General features: G+C 38.0%; 7 protein-coding genes across 10 annotated transcripts; 4 read left to right on the top strand and 3 right to left on the bottom strand.

The window, feature by feature from the left end:
- Positions 1 to 1,902: 1,902 nt before the first annotated feature.
- Positions 1,903 to 3,443, bottom strand: RpLP0-like (ribosomal protein LP0-like). Its single transcript, XM_069055511.1, has 4 exons — positions 3,326 to 3,443; positions 2,500 to 2,744; positions 2,224 to 2,443; positions 1,903 to 2,170 (listed from the first exon to the last, which is right to left on the bottom strand). Exons 1-4 carry the CDS (start codon positions 3,351 to 3,353, stop codon positions 1,959 to 1,961), a joined length of 705 nt encoding a protein of 234 aa, XP_068911612.1. The 5' UTR covers positions 3,354 to 3,443; the 3' UTR covers positions 1,903 to 1,958.
- Positions 3,444 to 3,741: 298 nt separating this feature from the next.
- On the top strand, positions 3,742 to 4,980 carry PpV (Protein phosphatase V). Its single transcript, XM_069055509.1, has 3 exons — positions 3,742 to 4,082; positions 4,137 to 4,692; positions 4,743 to 4,980. The coding sequence occupies exons 1-3, from the start codon at positions 3,915 to 3,917 to the stop codon at positions 4,931 to 4,933; spliced, it is 915 nt and encodes a 304-aa protein (XP_068911610.1). The 5' UTR covers positions 3,742 to 3,914; the 3' UTR covers positions 4,934 to 4,980.
- Positions 4,981 to 5,016: 36 nt separating this feature from the next.
- Positions 5,017 to 6,279, top strand: RpL7A (ribosomal protein L7A). Its single transcript, XM_069055510.1, has 4 exons — positions 5,017 to 5,175; positions 5,322 to 5,436; positions 5,488 to 5,981; positions 6,035 to 6,279. Exons 1-4 carry the CDS (start codon positions 5,161 to 5,163, stop codon positions 6,215 to 6,217), a joined length of 807 nt encoding a protein of 268 aa, XP_068911611.1. The 5' UTR covers positions 5,017 to 5,160; the 3' UTR covers positions 6,218 to 6,279.
- An 823-nt stretch (positions 6,280 to 7,102) lies between these two features.
- On the bottom strand, positions 7,103 to 11,989 carry LOC138136339 (biorientation of chromosomes in cell division protein 1-like 1). The gene is made up of 7 exons (XM_069055497.1): positions 11,574 to 11,989; positions 11,342 to 11,512; positions 11,134 to 11,257; positions 10,721 to 11,082; positions 10,618 to 10,666; positions 7,426 to 10,569; positions 7,103 to 7,370 (listed from the first exon to the last, which is right to left on the bottom strand). The coding sequence occupies exons 1-7, from the start codon at positions 11,611 to 11,613 to the stop codon at positions 7,235 to 7,237; spliced, it is 4,026 nt and encodes a 1,341-aa protein (XP_068911598.1). The 5' UTR covers positions 11,614 to 11,989; the 3' UTR covers positions 7,103 to 7,234.
- Positions 11,990 to 12,351: 362 nt separating this feature from the next.
- Positions 12,352 to 15,617, top strand: LOC138136343 (pre-mRNA-processing factor 17). Its single transcript, XM_069055504.1, has 7 exons — positions 12,352 to 12,607; positions 13,319 to 13,865; positions 13,916 to 14,130; positions 14,602 to 14,710; positions 14,769 to 14,923; positions 14,976 to 15,331; positions 15,384 to 15,617. The coding sequence occupies exons 1-7, from the start codon at positions 12,479 to 12,481 to the stop codon at positions 15,559 to 15,561; spliced, it is 1,689 nt and encodes a 562-aa protein (XP_068911605.1). The 5' UTR covers positions 12,352 to 12,478; the 3' UTR covers positions 15,562 to 15,617.
- A 62-nt stretch (positions 15,618 to 15,679) lies between these two features.
- Positions 15,680 to 16,450, top strand: LSm1 (U6 snRNA-associated Sm-like protein LSm1). Its single transcript, XM_069055512.1, has 3 exons — positions 15,680 to 15,834; positions 15,885 to 16,069; positions 16,119 to 16,450. The coding sequence occupies exons 1-3, from the start codon at positions 15,783 to 15,785 to the stop codon at positions 16,290 to 16,292; spliced, it is 411 nt and encodes a 136-aa protein (XP_068911613.1). The 5' UTR covers positions 15,680 to 15,782; the 3' UTR covers positions 16,293 to 16,450.
- RhoGAP54D (Rho GTPase activating protein at 54D) lies at positions 16,369 to 23,374 on the bottom strand. Of its 4 annotated transcripts, none has more exons than XM_069055500.1 (7): positions 23,208 to 23,372; positions 22,998 to 23,163; positions 22,789 to 22,949; positions 22,525 to 22,734; positions 21,767 to 22,473; positions 17,058 to 17,342; positions 16,369 to 16,932 (listed from the first exon to the last, which is right to left on the bottom strand). In XM_069055500.1, the coding sequence occupies exons 2-7, from the start codon at positions 23,111 to 23,113 to the stop codon at positions 16,501 to 16,503; spliced, it is 1,911 nt and encodes a 636-aa protein (XP_068911601.1). In that variant the 5' UTR covers positions 23,114 to 23,163; positions 23,208 to 23,372; the 3' UTR covers positions 16,369 to 16,500. The 4 variants fall into 4 exon arrangements, with proteins under 4 accessions (XP_068911601.1, XP_068911600.1, XP_068911602.1 ...); XM_069055499.1 differs by having other exon boundaries at positions 22,998 to 23,156; XM_069055502.1 differs by having other exon boundaries at positions 16,597 to 16,932; positions 17,114 to 17,342; positions 22,998 to 23,374.
- Between the last annotated feature and the right edge of the window lie 818 nt (positions 23,375 to 24,192).

Here is a 24,192-nt window from a genome sequence, read left to right as displayed (position 1 = left end):
CAAACTTCATAATCACAACTCAATGTCACTACTCCTAAAATTGTTATCACAAATTAAGTATTCTTTTTTCTTTGTTACTTTTTAAGTCACCTTCTTCAAATGTTATAGGTAATCCTAGATGCTTGAGATATGTCCCTAAGTGAGGTTCAACTTGAAACATAGGGCCCTTAGGTAATGTAATTGTGTGATCAACTTTAGTTCCAGGATCAGCAAAATCTTCAAAACTATAATTATCAAACCATTCAGTAACTTCAGATTTTTCACAATTTGTAAAAAACAGGGCAGACTTCCCTTTAAGAAAATCTGCCAGCTGCAAAGGTTTGAATATCACAACATGGTTGATGCTGAATCAAATTATATATGTATTAACATAGTTACTTTGCATAAATCATCAGAAGATTCCTTTCGTTTGTCTGTAGGTGAACGTAAACCTTCAGCCACATATGTCTTATTTTCACAAATAAATTTACTTTGCTTCCACTCTTGACAAATCTCTTTCATTTTGTTAGGTTTTATGCCTTTGAATGTTAACACATAGACACTTGAATAATTTGCGACGCTATTTCGAACACGCTTTGCAATGACTTTTCTTGGTGTAAAATATTTTCTGTGAGACTTGGTTGAATTGACTGAAATTTCTGTCTTTTATAAAACTTCAAATTCATCAATATTTGCATTATACTTACATTTCGCCTTTTGGCATTTGGGCATCTTAACTGTTTTTTTCTTTTTTTATTTAAATTTATTTCATTAACTTAATATTAACATTGGTTGCTCCAAACAAACCAAGGAGGTTTAACTTTTAACTAGAGAGAAATAATAATATAACTTTAACCAGACAACTTTAACTTCCTTGAAACAAACAGAAAAGTAAAACAAACAACAAACTATTTTATCAGAAGGCGGTAAATGCAGGAAGAACCGGAAGAACCCATGGCTCACGCATGCGTATTGCGTAACAAAAAATATCTGCCAATTTTTAAATTAATTCTCTAAATTCTCTAAAATCTGTATCCAAAATTAACGAAGGCATCAAGAATACCATAATTGTGTTTAATGTATACCGGGACATTTTTTTAACTCTGAACATAGTCCATACTTATTCCTTATGTTCAATTTTAAAAAACACAGATCAATGCATTGTGAGTTGCTATGCAACCAGCTTATACCGAACACCAGAGATTTTCAAATAATGTTAACAATTGTTCCGATTGATGGAATTGGTCTATCATGTGTTGCATTGGAAATGTCACGCACATTTCTAATGCTCTGATTGGCATAGAATAACTGTTTATGTGTATTTCTTCTTCAAACAACTTGACCATTTTGTTAAACTGTCAAGTACTTATTTTCGTTACCTTGGTTACGTGATTATATACATGCATTGACCTGTGTTTTTTAAAACTGAACATAGGGAATAAGTATGGGCTATGTTCAATGTTAAAAAAATGTCCCGGTATAATATTCTTAGACTCTAAAATAATATCATTGTCTAAGTCTACTTAGACAATGATAATATGTATAACACTCATAACATAATGTCAAAAACACGTGGATAAGAAAAGTACTTGTCACGTGATCTGCGCAGAGCACACACATTCGTATTTGAATTTGTACAAATTATTCGTCAAAAAAAAAGAGTGTAAACTGATGCCCAAAAGGTTGTCTTTAATTTTTATTCGTGCTAAAGTTAGCATTTCTTTTAATTTATCTTACACTCTACTTTTAATTTCTGCTTGTATTAATATGTCTTGTCAAAACTGGATTCAAAACGGTGGCGGTTGTTTCCTGATGAAGTTAGCAGATAGCAGCAAGTTGTATGGTTGACTCTATGTGGTTGACATTTACAAAAAATCAAAACGTGATCGTGGTAATAGAATATTTCAAACAAGATTTTGGAACTTCATTTAAAAATTCCATTTATTTAAAAACATATTTTAAAAATTTGGCTAATAATATTATTCATCCTCCACCTCATCCATATTTTCGTCAAGGTCATCACTTTTTCCATCTAATCTTTCAAATCCCACCCCTTTGATCCATGCCGCTCTTAAATCAAGTTTAAATGTGGCCAACCTGTGGCCTAATAATTCTAGAATTTTTGCTTGTTCTGGCGTTAACACACTGCCACTCTTGCATACTTCGTAATCTTTGATTAAGGTAACAACTCCTAAAATCATTACAAATTAAATATTCTTTTTCTTGCTCATTTCATGAAATTACCTCTGTCAAGTTTTGTGGGCATTCCTAGTTGCCTCAAATATGGCTCTATTGAGTGTGCAAATTGCTTTAAGGGACCTTCAGGTAACGAAATTGTCTGATCAACTGTACACCCAGACCTTGCAAAATCTTCAAAACTGTAATTATCAAACCATTCCACTACTTCAGATTTATCACAATCTGTAAAAAGGAGGGCACACTGCCCTTTCAGACATTTGGAAAGCTACAAAATACAAACATTACAAAAAAAATTATTATTAAATCAAGTTATGGACTTACTTTGTGTAAATCATCAGCAACTTCTTCCTCTTTGTTTCTACCTAAACCCACACCAATAACTTTGTTTTTTCCAAAGAAAAATCTACTAGGTTTCCATTCGTCACGAACCTCTTTCATCCTTTCATTCCTCATATTTCTGAATGTGAAGACATAAAGGCTAGAATATTTTTCAACGCAATTTCGAACATCCTCCACGATTTTTTGTTTAAGTGCAAGACCTTTCTTGTCCGTCTTGGTTAAAGAGACTAAAAATTAATTATATTTGTTCTTCATTTGAACTGTTCACTGAACAAATATATGTACAATCGCGGCCATCCAAAAGTGAACGATAGCTTGCGAAAATTTCCGTATTTTTCGTTAGATTAAATCAGGCTGTATTCATTGGCGTTCGTGCAGCAGGCGTTACTATTTTAATAATAAAAAGTTGTAATAATAAAAATGAGACTGAGAAGTAATTAATACATTATTAAAGCGAAAGTAAACTTTAGTAAAGAAACCTTTCCAACACCTATTCGCATTGGCCTCTCAAGCCTGTTTTCTTGCCAACTCCTCTTTTTATTGAAGATGCAAGTCTTACTGCAGTGTAATTCTCTCGCCACAGCTGCCAACGACCAATTTTCTTTTAGCTTTGCAAGAACCCTAGCTGTCTGCATCGGAGTGAGATGTGGCTGATGTAGCATTTAAAAAAAATAGTTTTCATAATTTTTTTATCACTAGTGTCAAACTTTGACATTTTAGGACGCCTATGATTTAAAGTAAAAATCAAACTATTAAAAAAAAACGTTCACTTTTGGATGGCCGCGATAGTACTATGTACTACACGTACCTTTCTTATCTCTCTTGGATTTGGGCATTTTAAGTGATTTTTATTAACTTCAATTTATTTCAATAACTCAACGTGCACATTAGTGGACCCAACACGCGTGTTCTGTTAAATGTCAAACCTAACCTCAATTTCAAGTAAACAATTTGACAACTCAGAAAAAGATAGAAGACGCCATGGTACCCGATACAGAAAGAAATAGACACATTTTTCAAATAAAACATTCAATGCTGAATTTAAAGATATTTCGAGCAATAATGTTGTAAATTAACGTATCAGAATTATTGACGTTATGACGTTCGCTTAATTGTAGAATTTATTTTAAACCACAATCAATTTATTCCCTTTAATTTTAATTTAAAATGCAGTGCTGCCAATTTCAATATGGTTACATTTATAGGGAGTTAATCTGTCACGCTATTGTCATATATCTTTGGTTATTTTTATGAGCATTTTAACAATTTGTGCCGATTTTATTATGTTTTATGGCAAAATCCAACTACAATTATTGAGTTGGAGCAAATACAGTTTGTGAATTGTGTAGACGTACATCAATAACTTGTACTTTATTTATCGCCTGAAAAAGACAAAAATGTCATCAGAATTGGATAACTGGATTGAAATAGCGAAACAGTGCAAATATCTGACCGAAAATGATTTAAAGAAATTGTGCAGTATTGTATGTGATATTCTGCTGGAAGAATCTAACGTTCAACCAGTATCAACTCCTGTGACAGTATGTGGTGATATACACGGTCAGGTTGGTCATCTCCTTTCTCCCCAAATGTAATGATTTATCTGTTCCACATTTCAGTTTTATGATTTGGAGGAGTTATTTAGACGCGGGGGTCAAGTCCCAGAGACTAACTACATATTTCTAGGAGATTTTGTTGACCGGGGTTATTACAGTCTAGAGACTTTCACTAGATTACTCACTTTAAAAGCAGCCTACCCAAATAAAATCACATTGTTGAGGGGTAATCATGAAAGTAGACAAATCACACAAGTCTACGGTTTCTATGATGAATGCCTCACTAAATATGGCAATGTGAATGCTTGGAAGTATTGTTGCTCAGTATTTGATCTACTTACAGTAGCCGCTTTGATTGATGAGAAAATTTTATGTGTACATGGGGGGTTGAGTCCTGACATCAAAACTGTAGATCAAATTCGGACTTTAGAGAGAAATCAGGAGATACCCCATAAAGGTGCATTTTGTGATTTAGTTTGGTCTGATCCGGAGGATGTGGAAACATGGTCATCCAGTCCTCGAGGCGCAGGTTATTTGTTTGGGGCCAAGGTCACTCATGACTTTATGCAGATCAATTCGCTATCACTAATCTGTAGAGCACATCAATTGGTCCATGAAGGTTTTAATCTCATTTTGAGTATGTAGACTTGATTGACAATATTTTTTCAGGCTACAAGTACATGTTCGACGATAAATTAATTACGGTGTGGTCGGCCCCGAATTATTGCTATCGCTGTGGCAACATTGCAAGCATTTTGGAATTCCAGTCTACGGACAAGGTGGAAGCGAAATTGTTTCACGCTGTACCAGATTCTGAGCGGGTTATTCCAAGCAGAAGTGTAACTCCTTACTTTTTGTAATTTTATGACATTTATTGCAAAACCAATATTAGATATTTTTATTTGAACGAGTGTTTTATTATGAAATTTTGAATTTGCCGCCAGGAACCACCCAACGCACATGCGCACTGTTCACTTGCAGAGCCATCTTTTCACATCTGTCGTTTGTCAGGTGGTGCACCGCAGTTGTGTATTTGTACACAAATTTTAATAAATCGCGGCCATCTCAATTAAATTAATCCTTAAAAATGGTCCAAAAGAAGGTAAGAAAGATTTTCAAACATAACCTTTGCCTATTTTGACGGTTTTTTGTGATAATTTCTTAAATAATGTGATCTTAACCTATACCCATACTTGTGTTGTTGTTGTGGCATTTGCTTGTTAATAGTTCACTATTTTATCTTTTTAGCCTAAGAAGAAGACGGGAAAGAAGGTGGCGGCGGCCCCTCTTGCCGTCAAGAAAGTTGAACAAAAAAAAGAGGTGAATCCTCTTTTTGAGAAGAGGAGTCGCAACTTCGGCATTGGTATGTTATTTTGCACATGTAAAAACTTATTCTAACTCATGAGTATTGCAGGACAAGATATCCAACCCCCTCGTGATTTGTCTCGTTTTGTCAAGTGGCCCAAATATATCCGCATCCAGCGTCAGAAAGCTGTTTTGCAAAAACGTCTCAAGGTACCTCCCCCAATCAACCAATTTAGGCAAACTCTTGATAAGCAAACTGCCACACAACTTTTCAAAGTGTTGGAAAAGTACCGCCCAGAAACTGAATTGCAAAAAAAGAATCGCCTAAAGGCTGCTGCTGAGAGCAAAGTGGCAAAGAAAGAGGAAGCTCCCCAGAAAAGACCTAATACATTGAGAGCTGGTACCAACACTGTGACAAAATTGGTGGAACAAAAGAAAGCACAGTTGGTGGTGATTGCCCATGATGTTGATCCTATTGAACTGGTCTTGTTCCTCCCAGCTTTGTGCAGAAAGATGGGTGTACCATATTGTATCATCAAAGGTAAAGCTAGGTTGGGTCTCTTGGTAAGGAGGAAAACATGTTCATCTGTAGCATTGACCAAGGTATTTATTTTAATTTGACAAAGATTTATTTTTTAACAAAGCTTCATTTTTAGATTGAATCTGGGGATCGTAGCAACTTGACAAAGATTATTGACGTTATTAAGACCAACTTCAATGACCGCGCTGATGAGATCAGGCGTCACTGGGGCGGCGGTATTTTAGGATCCAAGTCTGCGGCTCGTATTGCAAAAATTGAAAGGGCGAAGGCAAAGGAACTTGCCCAGAAACAAGGTTAAGCGTTTTCTGCCATGAAATCGTTAATTTGTATGCAGGATGATTAATAAAACAATTTATAAAATATTGGTTTTATTGCATAAAATTTCATTTAATAAATTAAACGGAAACTGAGAGGATAACAGGATTTGACCATTAATAAATTAACAGAAACCAAAGCAGGATTTGACAGTCATTTGCGTTGATCACATCAAGAATGCACCAAACTCATTTCAAATTTGGAGCGCAAAAGGGACCAATCAGACAACTCGAATACGTTCACATTTTCTATTGGCTGTTGCCACGCTGACAGTCAAATTTTTGACATTTGTTTAATGTTTTGATCAAGAAGATACAGTTTTGTAATAAGTGGATTTTATCATATTGGAAACACAAACCAGTATTTATCCTTTATCCAAATGTTGCATATTTTCTAAATGCAAGTTTCGTAGGTACACTTCAAATTATCTTAACTCCACATCATGGCAGGATGTGTTCCATGTTTCATCATTCCCTTGATATTGTTTATATTTCATAGATATATTCAACCCATAATTTTAAGGTATTGGAATCCTTGGGAAAATAAACAGGTGAAAGCAGAACCTGAAAAGGAAAAGAAACCAGAAGTCCAAGCAAGTCAAGAACTCTTGGAAAAGAAAGAATCATGAAAGACTCTTACTTAGCCTTAAGCATGTTTTTGTTTTTTATTTAAAATATAAGATTGTATTAACTTAAAAAGTGTAAAAGGATGTAAATAGTTTATAAAAGCAACAAAATTCAAGTTACTTTGTATTCAACACTCTTAACCTGAACCGGTTTTGACTTTTGATTTGTGAAAATAAGAAGGGTCTGTGAAAGGATTTGTAAGGCAAACATATCTCCACTTTTATCTAGATTAATCTCAAATGGAAAATTATAAAATTTTATATACAAATTGTACAATGCTGACTTTTACAATGTCAAAAATCCTTGTACTACAACACGCTTGATTTAAGAAAACTCAAAACTCTACACAAATGCATTTACTCAAACAGAATCTGTTAACTGTGAACTTTGTCAAGAAATTCATCGACGTCGATCTTTTTCAGCAACTTCATGTTGCTCGCCGATGTTTTAGTTTTTTTGTCCGTTTGCTTACTTTCGTCCTCGCTACACTTCGCCTTTCTCTTTCTCCCCCTAAAACATAAACATAAGTTGACTCCTTAAATAACTCGACCCTCTCCACCCTTGCCTTGTCTCGGGGGACTTTTCATTCAGACTTCCGCTGACAACCATGTCCATGATGAGATCGTCGTCAGTTTCCTGACACTTTTTCGACTTCTTCGTTGCCGAAGTGACGACCTTGGGTCTGAAATCTGCGAGAGGCTGGAACGGGGTCCACTTAATTATCCTCGTCACTTCCTCTTCCAGCTCCTCGATGTATACTTGCGCCGACATGCTTTTGTTTAGAAGGTTGCAGTCGTAGTTCTTCATACTTTTCCGTTTAGCTTTTTCCTCGTGTGTCGCAACTTCAAAGTCTTCGTAAGTTCTCCTGTCGAACGTGCAGTCGCTTTCGACACTCTCAACGGGCAAAGGCGGTTTCTCGACCTCTTTCGCTTTGTACGGCGACTTATTCGGAACTAAATGAATTCCTCTCTGAGCTAAACCTTTGACTAATTTCTGCGCTTCTTCGTCCGTGTTTTCCTCAGGCTTAACCTCCTTCTTCTTCGTTTGTTTCTTCTTAGTCACTTTTGGCGATTTTTTATACGTGGACTGTCTCCGAGGCGGTTTCTCTACCGGTTCTTTTATCTTCTTTATGGTCCTCTGTCTCACCACCTCCAAACGAGCAAGAAGACTTTTCTTGTTCTTTGCATCTTCATCTAACGTGTTTTTTATCTCGACAGTACTAATAATGCTGCTTATAGCATTCGTGGCATCTCTTTCTTTCTCAGAATCGACGTTCACACTCGAATCTTTTTCGACTTCCGACTTCTCAACACCACCAATCTCTTCTTCTCGCTTTGATTTCTTAAGCGACTCATTATTGCCGACTACCGTTCGACCATCTGTTTTTTTACGGGAATCATTATCCTTACCACTTCTCGATTTCTTAGCCGAATGGAGTTCCTTCTCGAGATTGTCCTTGATTTCCGATTTCTTGACAACATCAACCTCTTGGTCGACAACTTTTTTAACGGAACCAGTTTTTTGCTCGGACGAATCGTTCTTCAAAACAACCGTTTGATTGTTTTGCTCAACCGAAAGCTCCGACTCGTTCTCCGAATCGCTTTCCGAACTCCAAGGCGTCTCTTGACAATTCACCAGACTTAAATTCTTCTTTCCTATGACGTTACGATTGAACCTCTTCAGATGCTCTCTGCAATTTCTTTTCTCCGATTTTTTCGTCTCGCTGTTCGGAACTTTCCCCTCTTCGATCACTACGTCGCTCAGAATCTTCAATTTGGGAGATTTATCGGCTGGCGTGGGCGACTTGTTATCGAGAGTGCGATACTCTTCAATGAGCTGGTCTAAAGATTTGTTCTGTTCAGAATCCGAGGGTTGATAGTAAGAACTCGAAGTGGAGTAATCTGTCAATCGCTGATTGCACCCCATCATCTCTCCCGGAGTCAACGCAAAACCCGGAGTGATCGGGATTTGAGGCGTCGGCATCGACGTCAAATCCACCCCTTTCAGGTGTTCCTCCAAAACGTCAGTAAACGGAGTGCAGTGACAGCTACTTGACGTAGTTATATCTCCTCCTGGAGTTTTTGGTAACATGTCTTTTACGGGCGTTCGCAACGCTTCTTTTTCCTTATCTTCTCCCGTCTTCATCATTTTTTCCGCCTCTTCTTCAGTCCTTACCTCTTGTTCCTCCTCTTCTTCGATCCTCACCTCTTTTCCCTCCTCGTCTTCGATCCTCACTTCTTTTCCCTCCTCGTCTTCGATCCTCACCTCTTTTTCCCCCTCTTCTTCGACCTTCACCTCTTTTCCCTTCTTTTCTTTGTTCTTAACCTTCGTTTTCTTCTTCTCTTTTTCAGTCTTCACCTTCTTTTCCTTCTTCTCCTTTTCAGTCTTTACCTTCTTTTTCTTCTCCGCTTTGGTTTCCACCTCCTTTTCCTTCGCGTCTTCGGCTTTCACCTCTTCACCCTTGCATTTCGATTTCTTTCTGGTCCTCGAGCTAACCGGACGCTTCCTCTTCGGCGTTGGATACTTATTTTCGCAATCCTGCACCAATACACGCAAATCTTTGTCCCACGCCCGATCGTCTTCGTCCGGTTTATGTTCTTCCTCCTTAGTACTGGGGGTGGAAAAATCTAAGTTGCGAACGTGGGATGCTTGACGAGTGAGGGATGCGGTTGTAACCGAAGGCGTGGTTCGAGAGGCGGGGACTGTCAAAACCGACGGCGTGGTTCGAGAGCCGGGGACTGTCGCAACCGAAGGCGTGGTTCGAGAGACGGGGACTGTCACAACCGAAGGCGTGGTTCGAGGAGAGGCGGAAACTGTCACGACCGACGTCGTGCTTGCCGACGCTTCGGAACAGGCGGAGACTGTAACCACCGAAGACGCGGTCACGGAAGTGGCGATGGTTACAATCGAAGGCGTGGTTTTGTTTGCAATCGAAACCGGGATGGTTATAATCGGCGGTATAGGTTCGGAAATAGAGGGAGCGGTTACAATCGAAGGCGTGGCTTGCGGCGCAGCTACCACCGCCCTATCGGCAAACGGTAGACTCTTATCCTTTTTAGTTTTTTTCACAATGTTTCGTTTAGTCGATTGAGGTGGATTATTAAAAGTAAGAAACTCGTGTATATTGCTTAGTTTCGGTGCGATTTTTTTCTCCTTTTTAACACCTTCAGACGGTCTACTGTTCGTCGAGCGCATTTGACTGACAAAATTTGGATCAAGCTCTTCATTCACGATTATGGTAGGCATTGCCAATATGTCGTTGTCACTTATGACTCCGTTCATAGCTGGCACACCCATGTTGACGAGCTGTTGGTTGTTCACTATGTAAAACTGCTTTGGCGTCGTTTCCGGAGGCACAACAATCACTCCTCCCGGGTTTATGTACACAGGGTTGGAATTCACGTTTGTTCCCCCCGACGATTTCAAATACGAGTCGAGGGTCCCGTCGTAGACGAAAATATTGTCGACTTTCTGTTCAAGATTTTGAGATTCAGGGATATGAAGTACATTCGGTGGTTCTGGAAAAGAAACTGGATCCTGTGGTTCAGGAAAAGAATTTTGGGACGCCTCTATTATGGAACGTACAGCGGCGTCGGTGTGATCGTCCATCGAATCTGGTACATTGGTGCTTTGGTTTTCGATATTCGTGACATCTGTACCAAATTTGACCCCTTCTGAACTGCTGCACGAAGGGGTACTTACAGCGGTACTGAAAACAAAACTGTACCAGGTGGGCAAAAAACACTCCTCAACTTACTTGCACGAGGCAGGTTTTCTCGTTGGTTGAGTTTCAAGCGGTGTAGCACCTGCACAAAAAAATTAAACAAAATGTCGGAAAAAAAATTTGAACAATATTTCACCGATAATCTCGTCGATGAGATTGTTGTAAACGGGATCCTCTTCAGTCCTCTGCACTACTGTCTTGATGATGGCATCTAGTTCTTTGGAGGCGCCTGCGCTGATGTGCTCGTCGGAAACTGGTTTCGCCATTTCTGGAGTATTCCTCACTATATTAATAGTCTCAGCTATCTTCTCATGCAACTCGTGACTTTCCAGAAGAGTTTGGGTGAGAACTTCAGACACGTCCAACAACTCTCTGTCCCGACTTTTATTTCTCGATACGTTCCTCTTGGGTGTCCTAGGCGACGACGATTCATTTTCTTCGCAACTATCGTTTCCCGGAAGAGCGTGTGCAGGAGTGGCATCAACTTCACTGTTCTGGCTAAGACACTTGTCTAAATCAAACTGTAATAGTCAATGTGATTGATGGTACCTCCGCACTGGTGTTGAACTGGCAGCAGTCGCTATGTCCTTATCCAATAAATATAATATCTGTTCCACTAATGTGCTTCTAGCATGAGTTTCATAAAAGTTGGTCTCTTCTAAACGGCCTTGCACTGTAACAAACACAATTGGACTAGTCAATACAATATATTCTACTAGCACAATCCCACATATATTCAGTATAGAGTAAAACTCACCAATTGAGTAAATCACAGCGTATTCTTCAAGGAAATCAACCAGTCGCATGCCCAACACTCTAGTAACGAAATACTTCCCCATCTTGATGTTTTGCATATTTTCCGCAAAATGAGGACAAGATTCCGTGAATGCCTCACTCACCGTGTATAAATTTTCACCTTTGAGGTAGCCTAGTATCAAGAAATGGTTCTACTGTTATGCTGTAAATAATCCCGCCAATATTTCACTCACCCAAAACTAAGGCAGCAATTTGTGTTTTGGTAAACTCCATGATAATGCTGCGTTTGAAATTTAGTTCCACTAATTAAAACTGGTCGAAAGAGTGGCAATAACCGAAAGAAACTGAGTTATGAAAAATAATAAACTGCGTCGTAACCTCACATTTTTACTGACGCTATCTTTAATTTTAAACGAACAATCCTTACTTATGGAAGTAGTGCCATTACACTTTATATATTTTGATTTACATCTTAATTTTCATATTTTCGCGTAAATAATGTCCGAAAAACTAATTTTTGCATTTCCAGTTTCCACAAATAAATAAAACACCCACACAAGCCAACTAAAATGACAACTTTTTGAATGACGCGCCGTGCGCCATCTGTGACAGAAGCCAGAACATATCAAACAAATATTTCCCTTGTAGAACCATTAATTGGACAAAATTAACAAACAATAATTTTCTTTCATGTTTTTTTTTTGTAAAAACCTTTTATTCATATTGTGGCTATTTTGTCCTTGAACACGAATATCCTAATTGAAAATGTTGGGGAATGGGGAGAATGCTGGGGTTGGTACTCATGACATGCCCACCTCACAAATCAAGCACTAATTAGTTCATTTTCCTTTTTGATTACAGACTTTTGAAAAATTTATAATTTTGTTGTATATTTCGATACACATTTCTGCACAGTTTTCATCCAGTTTTTTTTATTTTTACAAAATCTTCCGTGTTGTCCTTGAAGATAGAGGTTTCGTGTTCTTCAAGTTGGTAGTTATGTCTTGTTGACAATCAACCGTGGTGGTTATGTTATTTTTGCGAATATTACGTTTTATTGTAAATTTTTGAAAAATTGATGTCTTTATTATATAACTCTACACCGAGTGAGTGTTAGTGTTTGAAAATATTTGAGAACATGTTGGCTTTGCAAGAATATATCGATAGTGACGAAGAAGAGGTTAAGACTGGAGAGTCTCAAGGGAAACCAGAGTTTTCGGTCAAAAATTCATTACAAATTTGTGCTGCACCTTTAGTTTTACCAACTGTAAGTCTTTTGCTTAAATCCACTATTTCTCGGCACATAAGTTACGGTTTCTTTGGAACAGTGTCGCAAGAAACATACCAATTATTCCTGGAACCCTGTTTCAAACTGTTTGTATTTACCAAGTTTTAAAAGCATAGAAATGATTCATTTTCTCTATTTTTATTTCATTATTGTATACAGGCTATTTCACAAGTGTTAATGAGCCTGACAAAATTGAAAATGCAACCCACAATGCATTTGCACAGGTAACATGGATGTTTGTTTTTTGATTTAGTCAGTGCAGTTTCGTAAATTTTGACACATTTGAAAAAATGAAGTTTTTGGGAAAGTGTTTATTGTCTGCATAAACGCGCAACGGCAGAAGCATTTTTATTACATTCACCATAAATCAGGATCATGTCTGTTTTCTCATCGTTGGAATACATTTTAATCGTATTATTTTAACTTTTTCGTAAATGTCAGCTCTGACAGATAAAATTATTGAAAGCAAAGCCATCATGGATTCATAATTTCATTTTAAAACAGTATGATATTTAAAATAGCCAAGAATGTATTGCGGGTTGCATTTTCAATTCTGTCGGGCTCATATTCGCTCGTGAAGTACCCTGTGTACAATGGTGTACCAGTTTAAATTACAAGCACTTTGAATCAATGTTTTTTTTTTTACATTTTCGTGGATGGTTATAATATTTGTTCTTCTACATGGTTCAGGGCTCAGAAGAATGTATCAAACATATAGACCCCACTGCCAAGGAAGTTTCCTTCAACCCAAAATTCGAAGAACTGTTTTCTCCCATGGTGGGCCCGGAGAACCCCTTTAAGACCCAACAGCAACAATCTTCCCGGAACATGCTCTCCGGCTACGTAGAACCGGCGTACGTCAGCGAGTTTCAGTTCGAAAACCAGAGGCGTACATTCAACAGTTTCGGATACGCCCTCGACCCCACGGTCGGTAGCGAAGGTGACGGCACAAAAATCATAACTACGACGGGTCAATCCGACGAAATCAACACTGACGCGAAAACGGTCTTCGAATCGACCAAACTGCGACCTCTCGACAAGAGAAAACGGAAGAAGAACAACGACCCGAGCGACATCGAGGGATTCTTGGGCCCGTGGGGCGGATTCATCGACGAACAGAGAGTGATGAAACCGTCCGAGGAGGAGGCGGCGGAGTTGGAGGAGTTGGCGTCGAAGAAGAACAAAAAAGGGAAGCCAATCGAGGAGAAACCGATCGAGGAGAAGTCGATTCTTCACAGTAAGGTCGTTAATGTCGGTGGTTTCGTTTCGTTTAATGAATTGTTGCAGTTTCGGATTCGGTGGATTATCAAGGGCGAAGCTTCTTGCATGCTCCTCAAGATGTTGGGGTTAATCTAAAGTCGGATACGCCCCCCGAACGGTGCTTCCTACCAAAAGCACACATCCACACTTGGTCAGGGCACTCCAAGGGAATCGCAGCGATACGCTGGTTTCCCAGAACTGCTCATTTGTTGTTGTCTGCTAGTATGGACTGTAGAATTAAGGTATTGACACCTGCCTGAATGCCGTCGTAATAAATAACATATTTTTTCTATTTTGCGTTCATAGCAGCTGTTACGATACCAAAAATAGTGTCGTAACAGCTGAAAGCGGTTCTATAATAGCGATAGTACAATTTACGGTTATCATGTTGGTATTGCCAGAATCCTCTCAAGTCTAGGGGATTCTGGCAGCGTCAGCCAATGCGCGCGAATATCCCAGAGTCGACAAGTGTTTCAATTGTTTTTTGCCAACGATCATTAAACTTCCCATAATTTTAAAATTCTTACTTTTGATTTAAAAACGGCTCAAAAGGTGCAAAATAGAAAAAATAGTATTAAAAAACCCGTTTCATAAGGCGTTTATTCCATTCGCCCTTTGTACAACTCGCGCTTCGCGACTCGTTTTATAAACTTGGACTCATGAAATAATTACGTCCTTATGAAACTTGTTTTTTAATATACTATTATTTTTAGTTGTGGGAAGTCTATAACGAGAGGAGATGCGTTCGCACGTACTACGGGCACAAACAAGCTGTCAGAGACATTTGTTTCAACAATTCTGGTAAACTTTTCCTCTCAGCAGGTACGAATGAAACCAACAGTAGTTTTTTATTCATTTGTTAAAACAATTTCTCTTGTAGCATACGACAGATACATCAAGCTGTGGGACACGGAAACTGGTCAAGTTGTAAAGAGATTTTCGAGTCGGAAAATCCCTTACTGTATTAAATTTAATCCAGACAAGAACAAGCAACATCTGTTTGTAGCCGGCACCTCGGACAAAAAAATTATTTGTGTAAGTGAGAATTGTCTCAAAGTTGAGAAAAACGCTAATTGTGTTTTTATAGTGGGACACCAGATCAGGTGACATCGTCCAAGAATACGACAGACATTTGGGAGCCGTCAACTCGATCACATTCGTAGACGATAACAGACGATTCGTGACCACATCAGACGATAAGAGCTTGCGAGTGTGGGAGTGGGACATACCGGTCGACATGAAGTATATAGCCGACCCCACCATGCACAGTATGCCAGCTGTGACTCCAGCCCCCAACGGGAAGTGGCTAGCGTGTCAAAGTATGGATAACAAGATTGTCATATTCTCGGCTCTGAACAGATTCAAGATAAACAGAAAGAAGACGTTTACGGGGCACATGGTGGCGGGATATGCTTGTTCACTTGATTTTTCGCCAGATTTGAGGTGAGTCAGTTTTTATCGTACAACACAGTTTTGTATCTTGGCTTTGTTTTAGTTATCTCGTGTCGGGTGACGCTGACGGTAAATGTTACATCTGGGACTGGAAAACGACGAAATTGTACAAGAAGTGGAAAGCACACGATAATGTTTGCATAAGCGTCCTGTGGCATCCGCACGAACCGAGCAAGTTGGTCACGGCAGGATGGGACGGCCTTTTGAAATACTGGGACTAAACCATTGTCATTTTCTGTACATATAAATAAGAAAGAATAAATTGATTTTTGTTAAACTTGTTTTTTGACATCTGTAGATTTTTATATCCATGGGGTGAGAATCGTGCACGTGGCGATCTATCGTTTTTAAGTCGGTGGTCCAAAGTTGACAATTGCGCGCCATAACCCCACTTTTCAGTGTCAAAATATTCGAATGGTTTTAATTGAAAGTCTGTTGTAAAATGAATAAGACCGAACTGGAGGGCACCGCTCATTTACTAGACGAATTGGACAGTAAGTAATTTCGTCGACATCACTTTCCGCATTAAATTTTTTTGTGGTAGAAAAATTGATGGTTCTGCTCCGTGACGGCAGGACTCTCATAGGTTACCTCCGAAGTGTTGACCAGTTTGCGAATTTAGTGCTACACAGAACCATCGAACGCATACACGTGGGTAAAGAATATGGAGACATCCCCAGAGGCGTGTTCATAGTTAGGGGAGAAAATGTTGTATTACTGGGTGAAATTGTAAGTTGCAATTGGCGCTTTGCCTGTTGGTACATTTTCTTTTGTCCAGGACGCAGAAAAAGAGGCAGAACTGCCGCTGACTGAAGTCTCAGTTGATGAAATTCTCGACGCCCAGAGGCAAGAACAAGAATCAAAACAAGAACAACAGAAACTAGTGTCTAAAGCTTTGAAAGAGAGGGGTTTACACTTGATGCCTGATTTAACCCATGATGACATGTTTTAAAATCGAAATGCGATATTTTATGAGGCTTGGGTACGTCAGGGGAAATAAATTCCTTACTTTGTGTACATACAACATATATTTCGCAAGTATTTATTGATAATCATTCATTTATTGTGACGATTTTTTAACGTATAAAATAAATATATTTACAAATTGAAGCAATACATAATTCTAATAACTGAACACAATCTTTCGGTACTCGCGACGCTCAAAATGACGTTTCAAAAATAATCGGTTGTCCGTTTTTATCGAATTGTTTTGGCTTAAGTATTAATTTCTTCTCGCCGCTCTCCTCGACTTGTTCCATTTCGTTTCCATCCAAACAGTTGAGTAAAGAGTTCGTCATTTTACTCGGACTGATGTTAAACTCGTCGGAGTTGAAATCGTCGGTCCGACTCGAAAAGCTCGAATCCGCTGACGGCGACGAGGTTGCCACCATGCTTCGACTCTCCAGATATTCCCTGAACGTTTCCGTCAGCGAACTGTCCGACTTCGGTGACACTTCGTCTTTTTCTTCTGACATTTCTTCCGGCAATCTATCCATAGTGCCTCCGACTGTCTCCGCTTTGGCCAAATTGTTGATGTTGGTACCGGAGACCAACAAGACCGGCTTCCTGCTTCTGGGAGTCATCATAGTTTCCTATACAAACATTGTGTTAAGAGGGGGCGGGAGCTCGTGCGTGACAGTATAGCAAAAGAGTGGCAGCGACACGTAAGCAAGCAAGCTGTCAAGACTAGTCGTAAGAAGGGCGACTTCCCCCGTACCTGCATGGCCCTGGTCATGCGTTGTGTAGATCTGGTAATGGGTGACATGGACTTACGGTCCTGTTCGTCCGGCGTGAAATGGAGGGCGACGCACGCCGGCGTGCTCGTCACGCAAGGTCCGACGCCGCTTTCGACGTCTTTCGGACCGACGACGGTCTCTTCGTCCGTCGAGCTTCGGAGCTTTTTCGGTTGGGGATCTTCGTCGTTTGTGCTTTGGTCTGTGCTCGAATCGCAGTTCGTACAAAACAGTCTTGCTCGGGTTATTACCGTTTGGAGAGGGGGAGTCTGCAAAAGCATGCGACATGATGCCAAGTCTGAGGGCGCCCAGCAATGCTACCGTTAAAGGCTATTTCACAAAGGGTACAACATCGCTTCAAATAGCCAAAATAAAATAAGCGGTATTTATAACTTTTTTCTCTTTCCTCTCTTGGTTCAATTTATTTAAGATTTTCTCCTTTGTAATTCCTTCGGATTAGATTATTTGCTTTCACTGGACACCCAACAATGATTAAAACATCCACCAATGAAGTTGATAACACACACAAATGTTTTTTACATCGTATTTGGCTGTGAAATTTGCCACCTACATTACATAACGTAACTATACTACAGCAAAGATAAACTAATACGATTACTTTGTTGCTTGCCTAAAAATAAGGGCCTTTAAGACAAGGTAATTTAAAGTAAACAAATCGTAACAAATACTTAAAATCAAATCACCTCACGACAAATTTCTTCTGTTCAGGTGAATAAAATATTATTGTAAAAAGGTAAAAACAAAAACAGCACAGAAACAAATGTATTGTAAAAAAAAATGTTCAGTGCTATGTTCCGGACACTTCATTGCTCTTTTTCATTTTCATATTTTCAAAAATGTTTTGCCACATTGTCTGACCAATATTACGCCAGCAACGTGTAATTTTTTTCGTATTGTCTTAAAAATGTCTTTAGAATTTGCGTCTCTAATAGGTCTATTATTGTATTCAATTTGGAGTCATTTATGGCTATCCATTAGAGCACTCGTGGTTTAATAGATCTCTAGAACATTTTTATCAATATTTCAGTGTATTATTGTCTTTTACACCAAAAAACTTCCAATATTAATGTTCAAACTCTACTTTTTAACATCTGTTGCTTTGGAAAAAATATTACATATTGTGCCGCCTTTTTGAAACATATGCCCGATTTTAATTTACATTAATGGCGTTTTATTTGCGCTTTTCAATCCAGTTTTCGTTCCTTTTACATATTCGTTTTATCAGAGTTAATAAACACCAAAAATCTGTATTTTTCCAAGTACCAGTTTTAGAGCTAAATAAAATTTGCGAGGGTAGGATTTAGCCAACAACCTAACCTGAATTTGCCGAATTTATTCTTGATATAAATCGGCACATTCAAAATTTGATAAGTTTTCATAGCAAGCTGGACCAAACAATCATTCATACAGTATTATCTACGCCTATAAATAAAATTGGAGTGACTGTCTGTTAATTCGATATTTAAACAATTTTTGAATTTTTTGTCTGTCTTCTTGCCTGTCTCTTTGAATTCACTTAACCCAGGAAATGAATCTTTTTTTTTTTAGAGTTAACCAGATAGGGACAATTTCTAGTGGTATTTTTCACTTTGTTTAATCACGATATGGCGGCAGGGAGCTGCGGAATAACGATAAATCTCTGCCGAGTATAAGCGGTGTGATGAGCTCGCCTTTCTTGTTTCTGTTTCGTTATGGTTGAATATGAGCCATGTTCTTTCGTCTTTTTTAATCCGAGTGGCGTACGGTCATGTTACCTCACGCCTTATGTTTTCTACTTAAATGTCAGAAGTATTTTTTTTTTCTTTACTTTCTTTACATTCCAAGGCACAGACATTTAAGGTACGATTATTTGCCCCATTTCTTCTAATTTCATCATTCTTAATTACTATTGTACATATTTGTACATATTTAGGAAGTAGAATGCTGTGTTGGTGGATTTTTGATTTTGAAACAAACAATAGAACTAATAAACGTTAAACGAATAACAACAATTTATTTAATCACAATCCATCATTATTGTAATTATTTCAGATTCTTCATCTGAGACTTCAATTTCTTCATTTCACTTTTCTGAATTCTTATCATCTTCTGAATCTGAGGAGTCAGTATCATCTGATGCCAGTGATAGATATTATTATAGGAGGAATATCACTCACAGTGATATTCCCCATAATTTTTGCCAGTCCTGTTTGATGAGATTTTCACAATGTTGAACACAATTTTTCCACATTTCTTCATTAAAATTGGATAACGGTTGTAGCCAAGTATTTGCCACTCGCGTTTTACTATCAAACGTCATAGACTGAATTATGTTGATTATAACCCCGCTTACAATACGCTCTATTGAATTGTATTGGCAGTGGTGGTAAACGAAGGACAGCAATCAATACCACTTTGGAGAAGTAACTCATCAATTTCGTATTCTATTGGCTGACTTTTTATAACTTTGAAGAAACTCGTGTTGGAGGTTTTTCTACACGAACAGAATGGTATGGTGCATTGTCCATAACTATATACTACAATTTTTCAAGAAGTATCTGCTTCACGTAACAATTGCTTTTGCACCCAATCTTTAAAAATATTACCCTTCATGGTACGATGATAATCTGTCATTATTTTTAGAATTGAGAAGAAAACTACAACCAGCTAAAAATCCATTTAAACACCCAGCATGTAATACTGTAAACCTTGTTCCTTCAATTTTGATTTTTTTTTTTTTTTAATTTGGATAGCGATCATTTACCCAAGTTCGTTGTTATGATCCATGTTTATACGAGTATGTACATATATTCAGGTTTTTCTTTGCGATCACATAAAATATGATTGTTCTGTTAGTATTTTTCTGTTTTCATTCTTATATGTATCTGAGTCCCATAGAATTTAAAATTGTGTACAAAGTAAGCGTGACCCCGTGTATTCAAAGATTTTCTTTGGCAAATATTTGTATAGAGTGTTTCAACATTCGCGAATTCCAAATTCAGAGCATTGTAGGGGATCACTTCAGTAGTCCAAATATGGAAATAAAAAATAAATCCGGACTCCCCCACAAAGATAAATTGGTTCGGTCTGAAGGTGCACTCTTTGAAATGCGTTTTCTTCAAATACAGGCTGAAAAGTTCAGTGTTTATTGTTATTTATAGTGTAGATGATTGTGAAAAATAATAACGTAAAACAATTTTTTGAAGAATAGCTTTACTTTGGAGTAAAAAAATCTTAAATTTTTGTAATTTTTCCTAAAAATGGATCGGCAACGTAGCTAGGATATTAGGTATTTTGTCACTGTAGATATGAAGGCTGCTTTGTATTGAACACAATTAAAGTGCTTATATCTTCCTCAGGAAGAGCCAATTTATAAAATGATGTTTTCTTTCTACCGCCTTTTGAAACCGAAACCGTAATTTCGTCACCGTTATCGCAAACTTTTATTACTGAGCGAACTGTAACTCTTGACACCTAATTTTGATAAAAGTAATAATTTCAAAAGAAGTGAAGGTAAAGACCAAAAATTTACCGAAAAGATTCGTGCGAATTTCTCTTCAAGGTTCCTACTACTGAATTCAGGCTGAACCTTTTTAATTCTGCCAAGGAGTTTATGAGCGCTCGTTTTGATTTAGCGGTTAAAAGATTCTTCGTTTTTCGAGGCATTTTTATGATTTGATTATTTGATATTTTTGACAAACCGAATGTCAAATGTTGGCGAAGGGTTGGGGCCAACCCAAAAAAATGAAACTTAATCTAGGGATTTCTTTTTTCTGCCAACATAATTCAGCAGGCGGTGGATTTTTGATTTTGAAACAGATTATAAAGGTGTTTTTTAAAATCTGCCATCGAAGAGTCGATTGTAAATGAGCCACTCATCTTAAAAACACTGATTTGTCAAACTACAGATTAAAAACAACGCAAAAAGTGAGGTTACACTTAAACAGCTGTTCAGAGCTGTAATCCGGTGGTGCGTTCACAATCGACTCTTCAACGCCAAATTAAAAAAAAAATACTCGTTATACTCTTTTTTTATTCCTCGACGAACTTCTTACAGCAATTTGTGTTTTTGTCCGTTTGCTGCGTGTGTCGATACTCAGAAATATTCTCAGATATTCACCATGTATGAGAATTTCAGTATCAATTAAGTTAAGTTCAACATATCTCGATAGTTATTTGCATTCTCTTTTATTTCTCCCATCTCTTATAATCTCATTTGAAATGGACTGATTTTTGAAGAACACCTTACTTTTATCAAAATTATTAATCTGTTAATTTTTTGGCTATATGAGTATCATAAATGTTGATTTATATTACAAAAAACGAGTCACGGCATTGAGGACAGATTTTATTTTATCATTACGTGAAATGGAACCATTTAATGCGACAGGCTTTGCAAGATTTAAAAATTCATTCTCAAATAACTCGAATTTTGTATTCATCCACTTGAGCTTAATTAAAAAATACTGCATTTGTTTCATAAACCTCTTGCAAACACCACTGGAAGTAATAAATGGTTTTCCATAGCTACTTTACTTCTTTTATAAATGTAAATAAGAAATTTTGAAAAGCCAAGGATCATGTTGCGCTGGGCTCCCTAGATATTAATGGAACACACAAAGCAAGGAAAATTAATAGAAAACAAAGAAGTTAAAAAAAAAACAACGAAGAGAAAAATCTTACACCAACTTACATCCAAATTGTCGTCGCCGCTCACCCTCACCTGCACCTTCTTCAGACTCTTCACCACGTTCTTGTGAAAAATATGCTTCTTTATGGAGTCACCCAGACTCTTGTTTTTTTGCACCCCGCTCCGTAACACCTGCAACGGCGTTCCATGTCCGTTCTCCTTATTAAACTGCTTCACCAACTTCCTCTTTTTTGACGACTCCGGCAGACTCTGTATGTGCGCGTACAGCTGAGCCAGAGCTGTTTCGGTGGTGTTCGACTGGTTCTCTTTGGCGGTCCTTTCGTGGTCCACGAACGTGAAAACAGTGTTAGCCGCGAATTGATCAGTCGCCGATTCGTTCAGACACTTGGCAGTGAAGGCTTTGCGCTTCTCGTACCGCGCTCTGAACTCCACGACGAGATTCTGCGGAATTCGGAACAAATTGGAATTGTTGGTGATCATGAAAGACACGATCCTCGAGAGCGTTTGAGAATTGACGTGCAGCTGTTCAGGGGAGAGTTTCCTGGGGCACAGGAGATGCGGGGTGAAGAGTTTGGCCAAGTTGTCCGCAGACATTCTGTTGAAGGTTTCGTATGACGCAGTCAGGTGTAACAAATCTAAAATGTCTTTTAATAATACTTTGTTTTCTGATGGGAGCAAGAGCAAAAGGAGTTGCAGAGCGGTCAGGAGCTTGTCGTCGTGCATGAAATTATTCTTGACACTACACAACTCTACAAAAAACTTGATAAACAAATGACCAATAAGTGAAGATGATTGTATACCAGCAATTTGGCAGTAAGCTGGATAATGTGCTTCAGTCAGTAGTGGGTCAGGTAGTTCTGCTAAAAACCCCTTCAAAACTGAAGCACAGTCATGAATGCTGTATGGACCTCCATCAAGGTCCAGCGTGATGCCTGTGCTTAACAAATTTCTCAGTTCTTGTTGTCGCGCCAAAGAACCTGTTCGTCGAAACACACCTTCAATTTTTATATCTGCAAAACAAATTATAAAATATATGACAAAAAAGTCAATGGAATAATCTCTACTTTGTTCTTTTCTTAAGAATTCAATAAGTTGATACACTTGGCATATTCCCTCTTGTGTCAAAGGCACACCTTCCATCATTCCCCTTGATTTGCTCAGTTTCTTATTGAAGGGGATCAAAGACCATTTTTTCAGTTTGTTGTTTTTGTCCGAAACACATTCACTTAAAACAACTTTCTGTTAGAAAAGTCGACAGAAACGGTCAACTTACTCGTCCGTTGTTTGGTCCAGGAGAAAGGATAAGTGCATTCTAACCAAAATGTGGAATTGTTCATTGTACTCTCTTCTGAATTTCTCAGCTAAATTTTCATTGGTTTCATCACTCATTTTACTACTGACTTTTCCACAAGGCTAGGTCGACAAACTAAAGCTATTTCCTAATTTTGTTTAATCGATCTAATTCTAACGAGGTAGCGCATACTTAATGTAAATTAGTCCAAGTGTTTATTCATCGTAACACTTAAAATTAACAATTACCGGAATTTTCAATTCTTCCGGATAAATACAAACATGAGTTTACGTTACTCCATTCGAACCACCATTCGAACATTCAAATGTTTTCAATTTTGACATTTGACATGCGTCATGCGCATTTGACAGATTTTCAAGGGGACAACATAAGCTGCTTTCCATTCAATATTCTTACGCAAGTTACGCCTCTAGTGCTTGAAGCCTCGTACTTCTCGGAGCTGCTCGAGAGCAGTTATGAAAGGAACGGTTAAAATGTGCGAACTTTGAGTTGAAATGCCCGTGGTTAAGGGTGACCGATACCAGCGTTGACTAGAGTGTATTTCATTAATTGCAAAGAACTCAGTTAATACGCAATCATTCGTCAAGTATCATACATCAAATTAAAGGTTTTTTAATTCTCCAGACCGCGGCGTTATACTTTTGTTATAAGAGAAAAAGATTGTCTGATGATATGATAAAAACCTAAAGTGCGCCGCTTTAATTCGATTTTTTATTACCTAAATTTCAATATTATGCTTCCAGATTTTGTAGAATGAATCTAAATAAGTTTACTGAGTCCGCTGCGTTGTGAAATTGTGGATGAAACATTTGTTTTTTTTTATATTGAGCTTAATGTAAAAGTTAAATTTTTCGTCTTCCAGGCGAACATTTCGTTAGAATATTTTGTAATCCTATACAATATATTTACCTTTACCTACTACATTAAATAATAATTAAAAAAAACAGAAGTTGTGGAAGTTATTCATTTATAAATTTGCGAATAAAAACGGTTTTAGTTCACCGCTTTTGCCACCAGAGGCAGTAGAGGCACATCTTTTCTCCGATTTCAAAACTACCTACCTGTTTAGGAACGGGACAAATTCGGGGGTTAGTTTGGGCCGCCGATCAGTTTTCAACCAGGAAATTTTATGACTTTACAGATAATACCCTGTCCT

The sequence above is a fragment of the Tenebrio molitor genome, chromosome 8 (genome assembly GCF_963966145.1).
Source record: "Tenebrio molitor chromosome 8, icTenMoli1.1, whole genome shotgun sequence".
Lineage (NCBI taxonomy): Eukaryota > Metazoa > Arthropoda > Insecta > Coleoptera > Tenebrionidae > Tenebrio > Tenebrio molitor.
This window is presented reverse-complemented; position numbering and strand designations above follow the sequence as displayed.

Coding starts and splice junctions, on each gene's coding strand:
- PpV (XM_069055509.1), top strand. CDS start 3,915: ATGTCATCAGAATTGGATAACTGGATTGAAATAGCGAAACAGTGCAAA. Junction 4,083..4,136: donor GTGGTGATATACACGGTCAG/GTTGGTCATCTC, acceptor TCCACATTTCAG/TTTTATGATTTGGAGGAGTT. Junction 4,693..4,742: donor ACATCAATTGGTCCATGAAG/GTTTTAATCTCA, acceptor ATATTTTTTCAG/GCTACAAGTACATGTTCGAC.
- RhoGAP54D (XM_069055500.1), bottom strand. CDS start 23,113: ATGAGTGATGAAACCAATGAAAATTTAGCTGAGAAATTCAGAAGAGAG. Junction 22,735..22,788: donor ATTCTTAAGAAAAGAACAAA/GTAGAGATTATT, acceptor TTTGTTTTGCAG/ATATAAAAATTGAAGGTGTG. Junction 16,933..17,057: donor GCATGACCAGGGCCATGCAG/GTACGGGGGAAG, acceptor ATGTTTGTATAG/GAAACTATGATGACTCCCAG.
- RpLP0-like (XM_069055511.1), bottom strand. CDS start 3,353: ATGCCCAAATCCAAGAGAGATAAGAAAG. Junction 2,745..3,325: donor ATCCAAGAGAGATAAGAAAG/GTACGTGTAGTA, acceptor ATTAATTTTTAG/TCTCTTTAACCAAGACGGAC. Junction 2,171..2,223: donor GCCCACAAAACTTGACAGAG/GTAATTTCATGA, acceptor TAATGATTTTAG/GAGTTGTTACCTTAATCAAA.
- LSm1 (XM_069055512.1), top strand. CDS start 15,783: ATGAATAAGACCGAACTGGAGGGCACCGCTCATTTACTAGACGAATTG. Junction 15,835..15,884: donor TTTACTAGACGAATTGGACA/GTAAGTAATTTC, acceptor TTTTTGTGGTAG/AAAAATTGATGGTTCTGCTC. Junction 16,070..16,118: donor TTGTATTACTGGGTGAAATT/GTAAGTTGCAAT, acceptor TCTTTTGTCCAG/GACGCAGAAAAAGAGGCAGA.
- RpL7A (XM_069055510.1), top strand. Junction 5,437..5,487: donor GAGTCGCAACTTCGGCATTG/GTATGTTATTTT, acceptor TGAGTATTGCAG/GACAAGATATCCAACCCCCT. Junction 5,982..6,034: donor CATCTGTAGCATTGACCAAG/GTATTTATTTTA, acceptor CTTCATTTTTAG/ATTGAATCTGGGGATCGTAG.
- LOC138136343 (XM_069055504.1), top strand. CDS start 12,479: ATGTTGGCTTTGCAAGAATATATCGATAGTGACGAAGAAGAGGTTAAG. Junction 13,866..13,915: donor GGAGAAGTCGATTCTTCACA/GTAAGGTCGTTA, acceptor GAATTGTTGCAG/TTTCGGATTCGGTGGATTAT. Junction 15,332..15,383: donor GATTTTTCGCCAGATTTGAG/GTGAGTCAGTTT, acceptor GCTTTGTTTTAG/TTATCTCGTGTCGGGTGACG.
- LOC138136339 (XM_069055497.1), bottom strand. CDS start 11,613: ATGGAGTTTACCAAAACACAAATTGCTGCCTTAGTTTTGG. Junction 10,667..10,720: donor TCTCATCGACGAGATTATCG/GTGAAATATTGT, acceptor TTTTTTGTGCAG/GTGCTACACCGCTTGAAACT. Junction 7,371..7,425: donor GAAAAGTCCCCCGAGACAAG/GCAAGGGTGGAG, acceptor TTTATGTTTTAG/GGGGAGAAAGAGAAAGGCGA.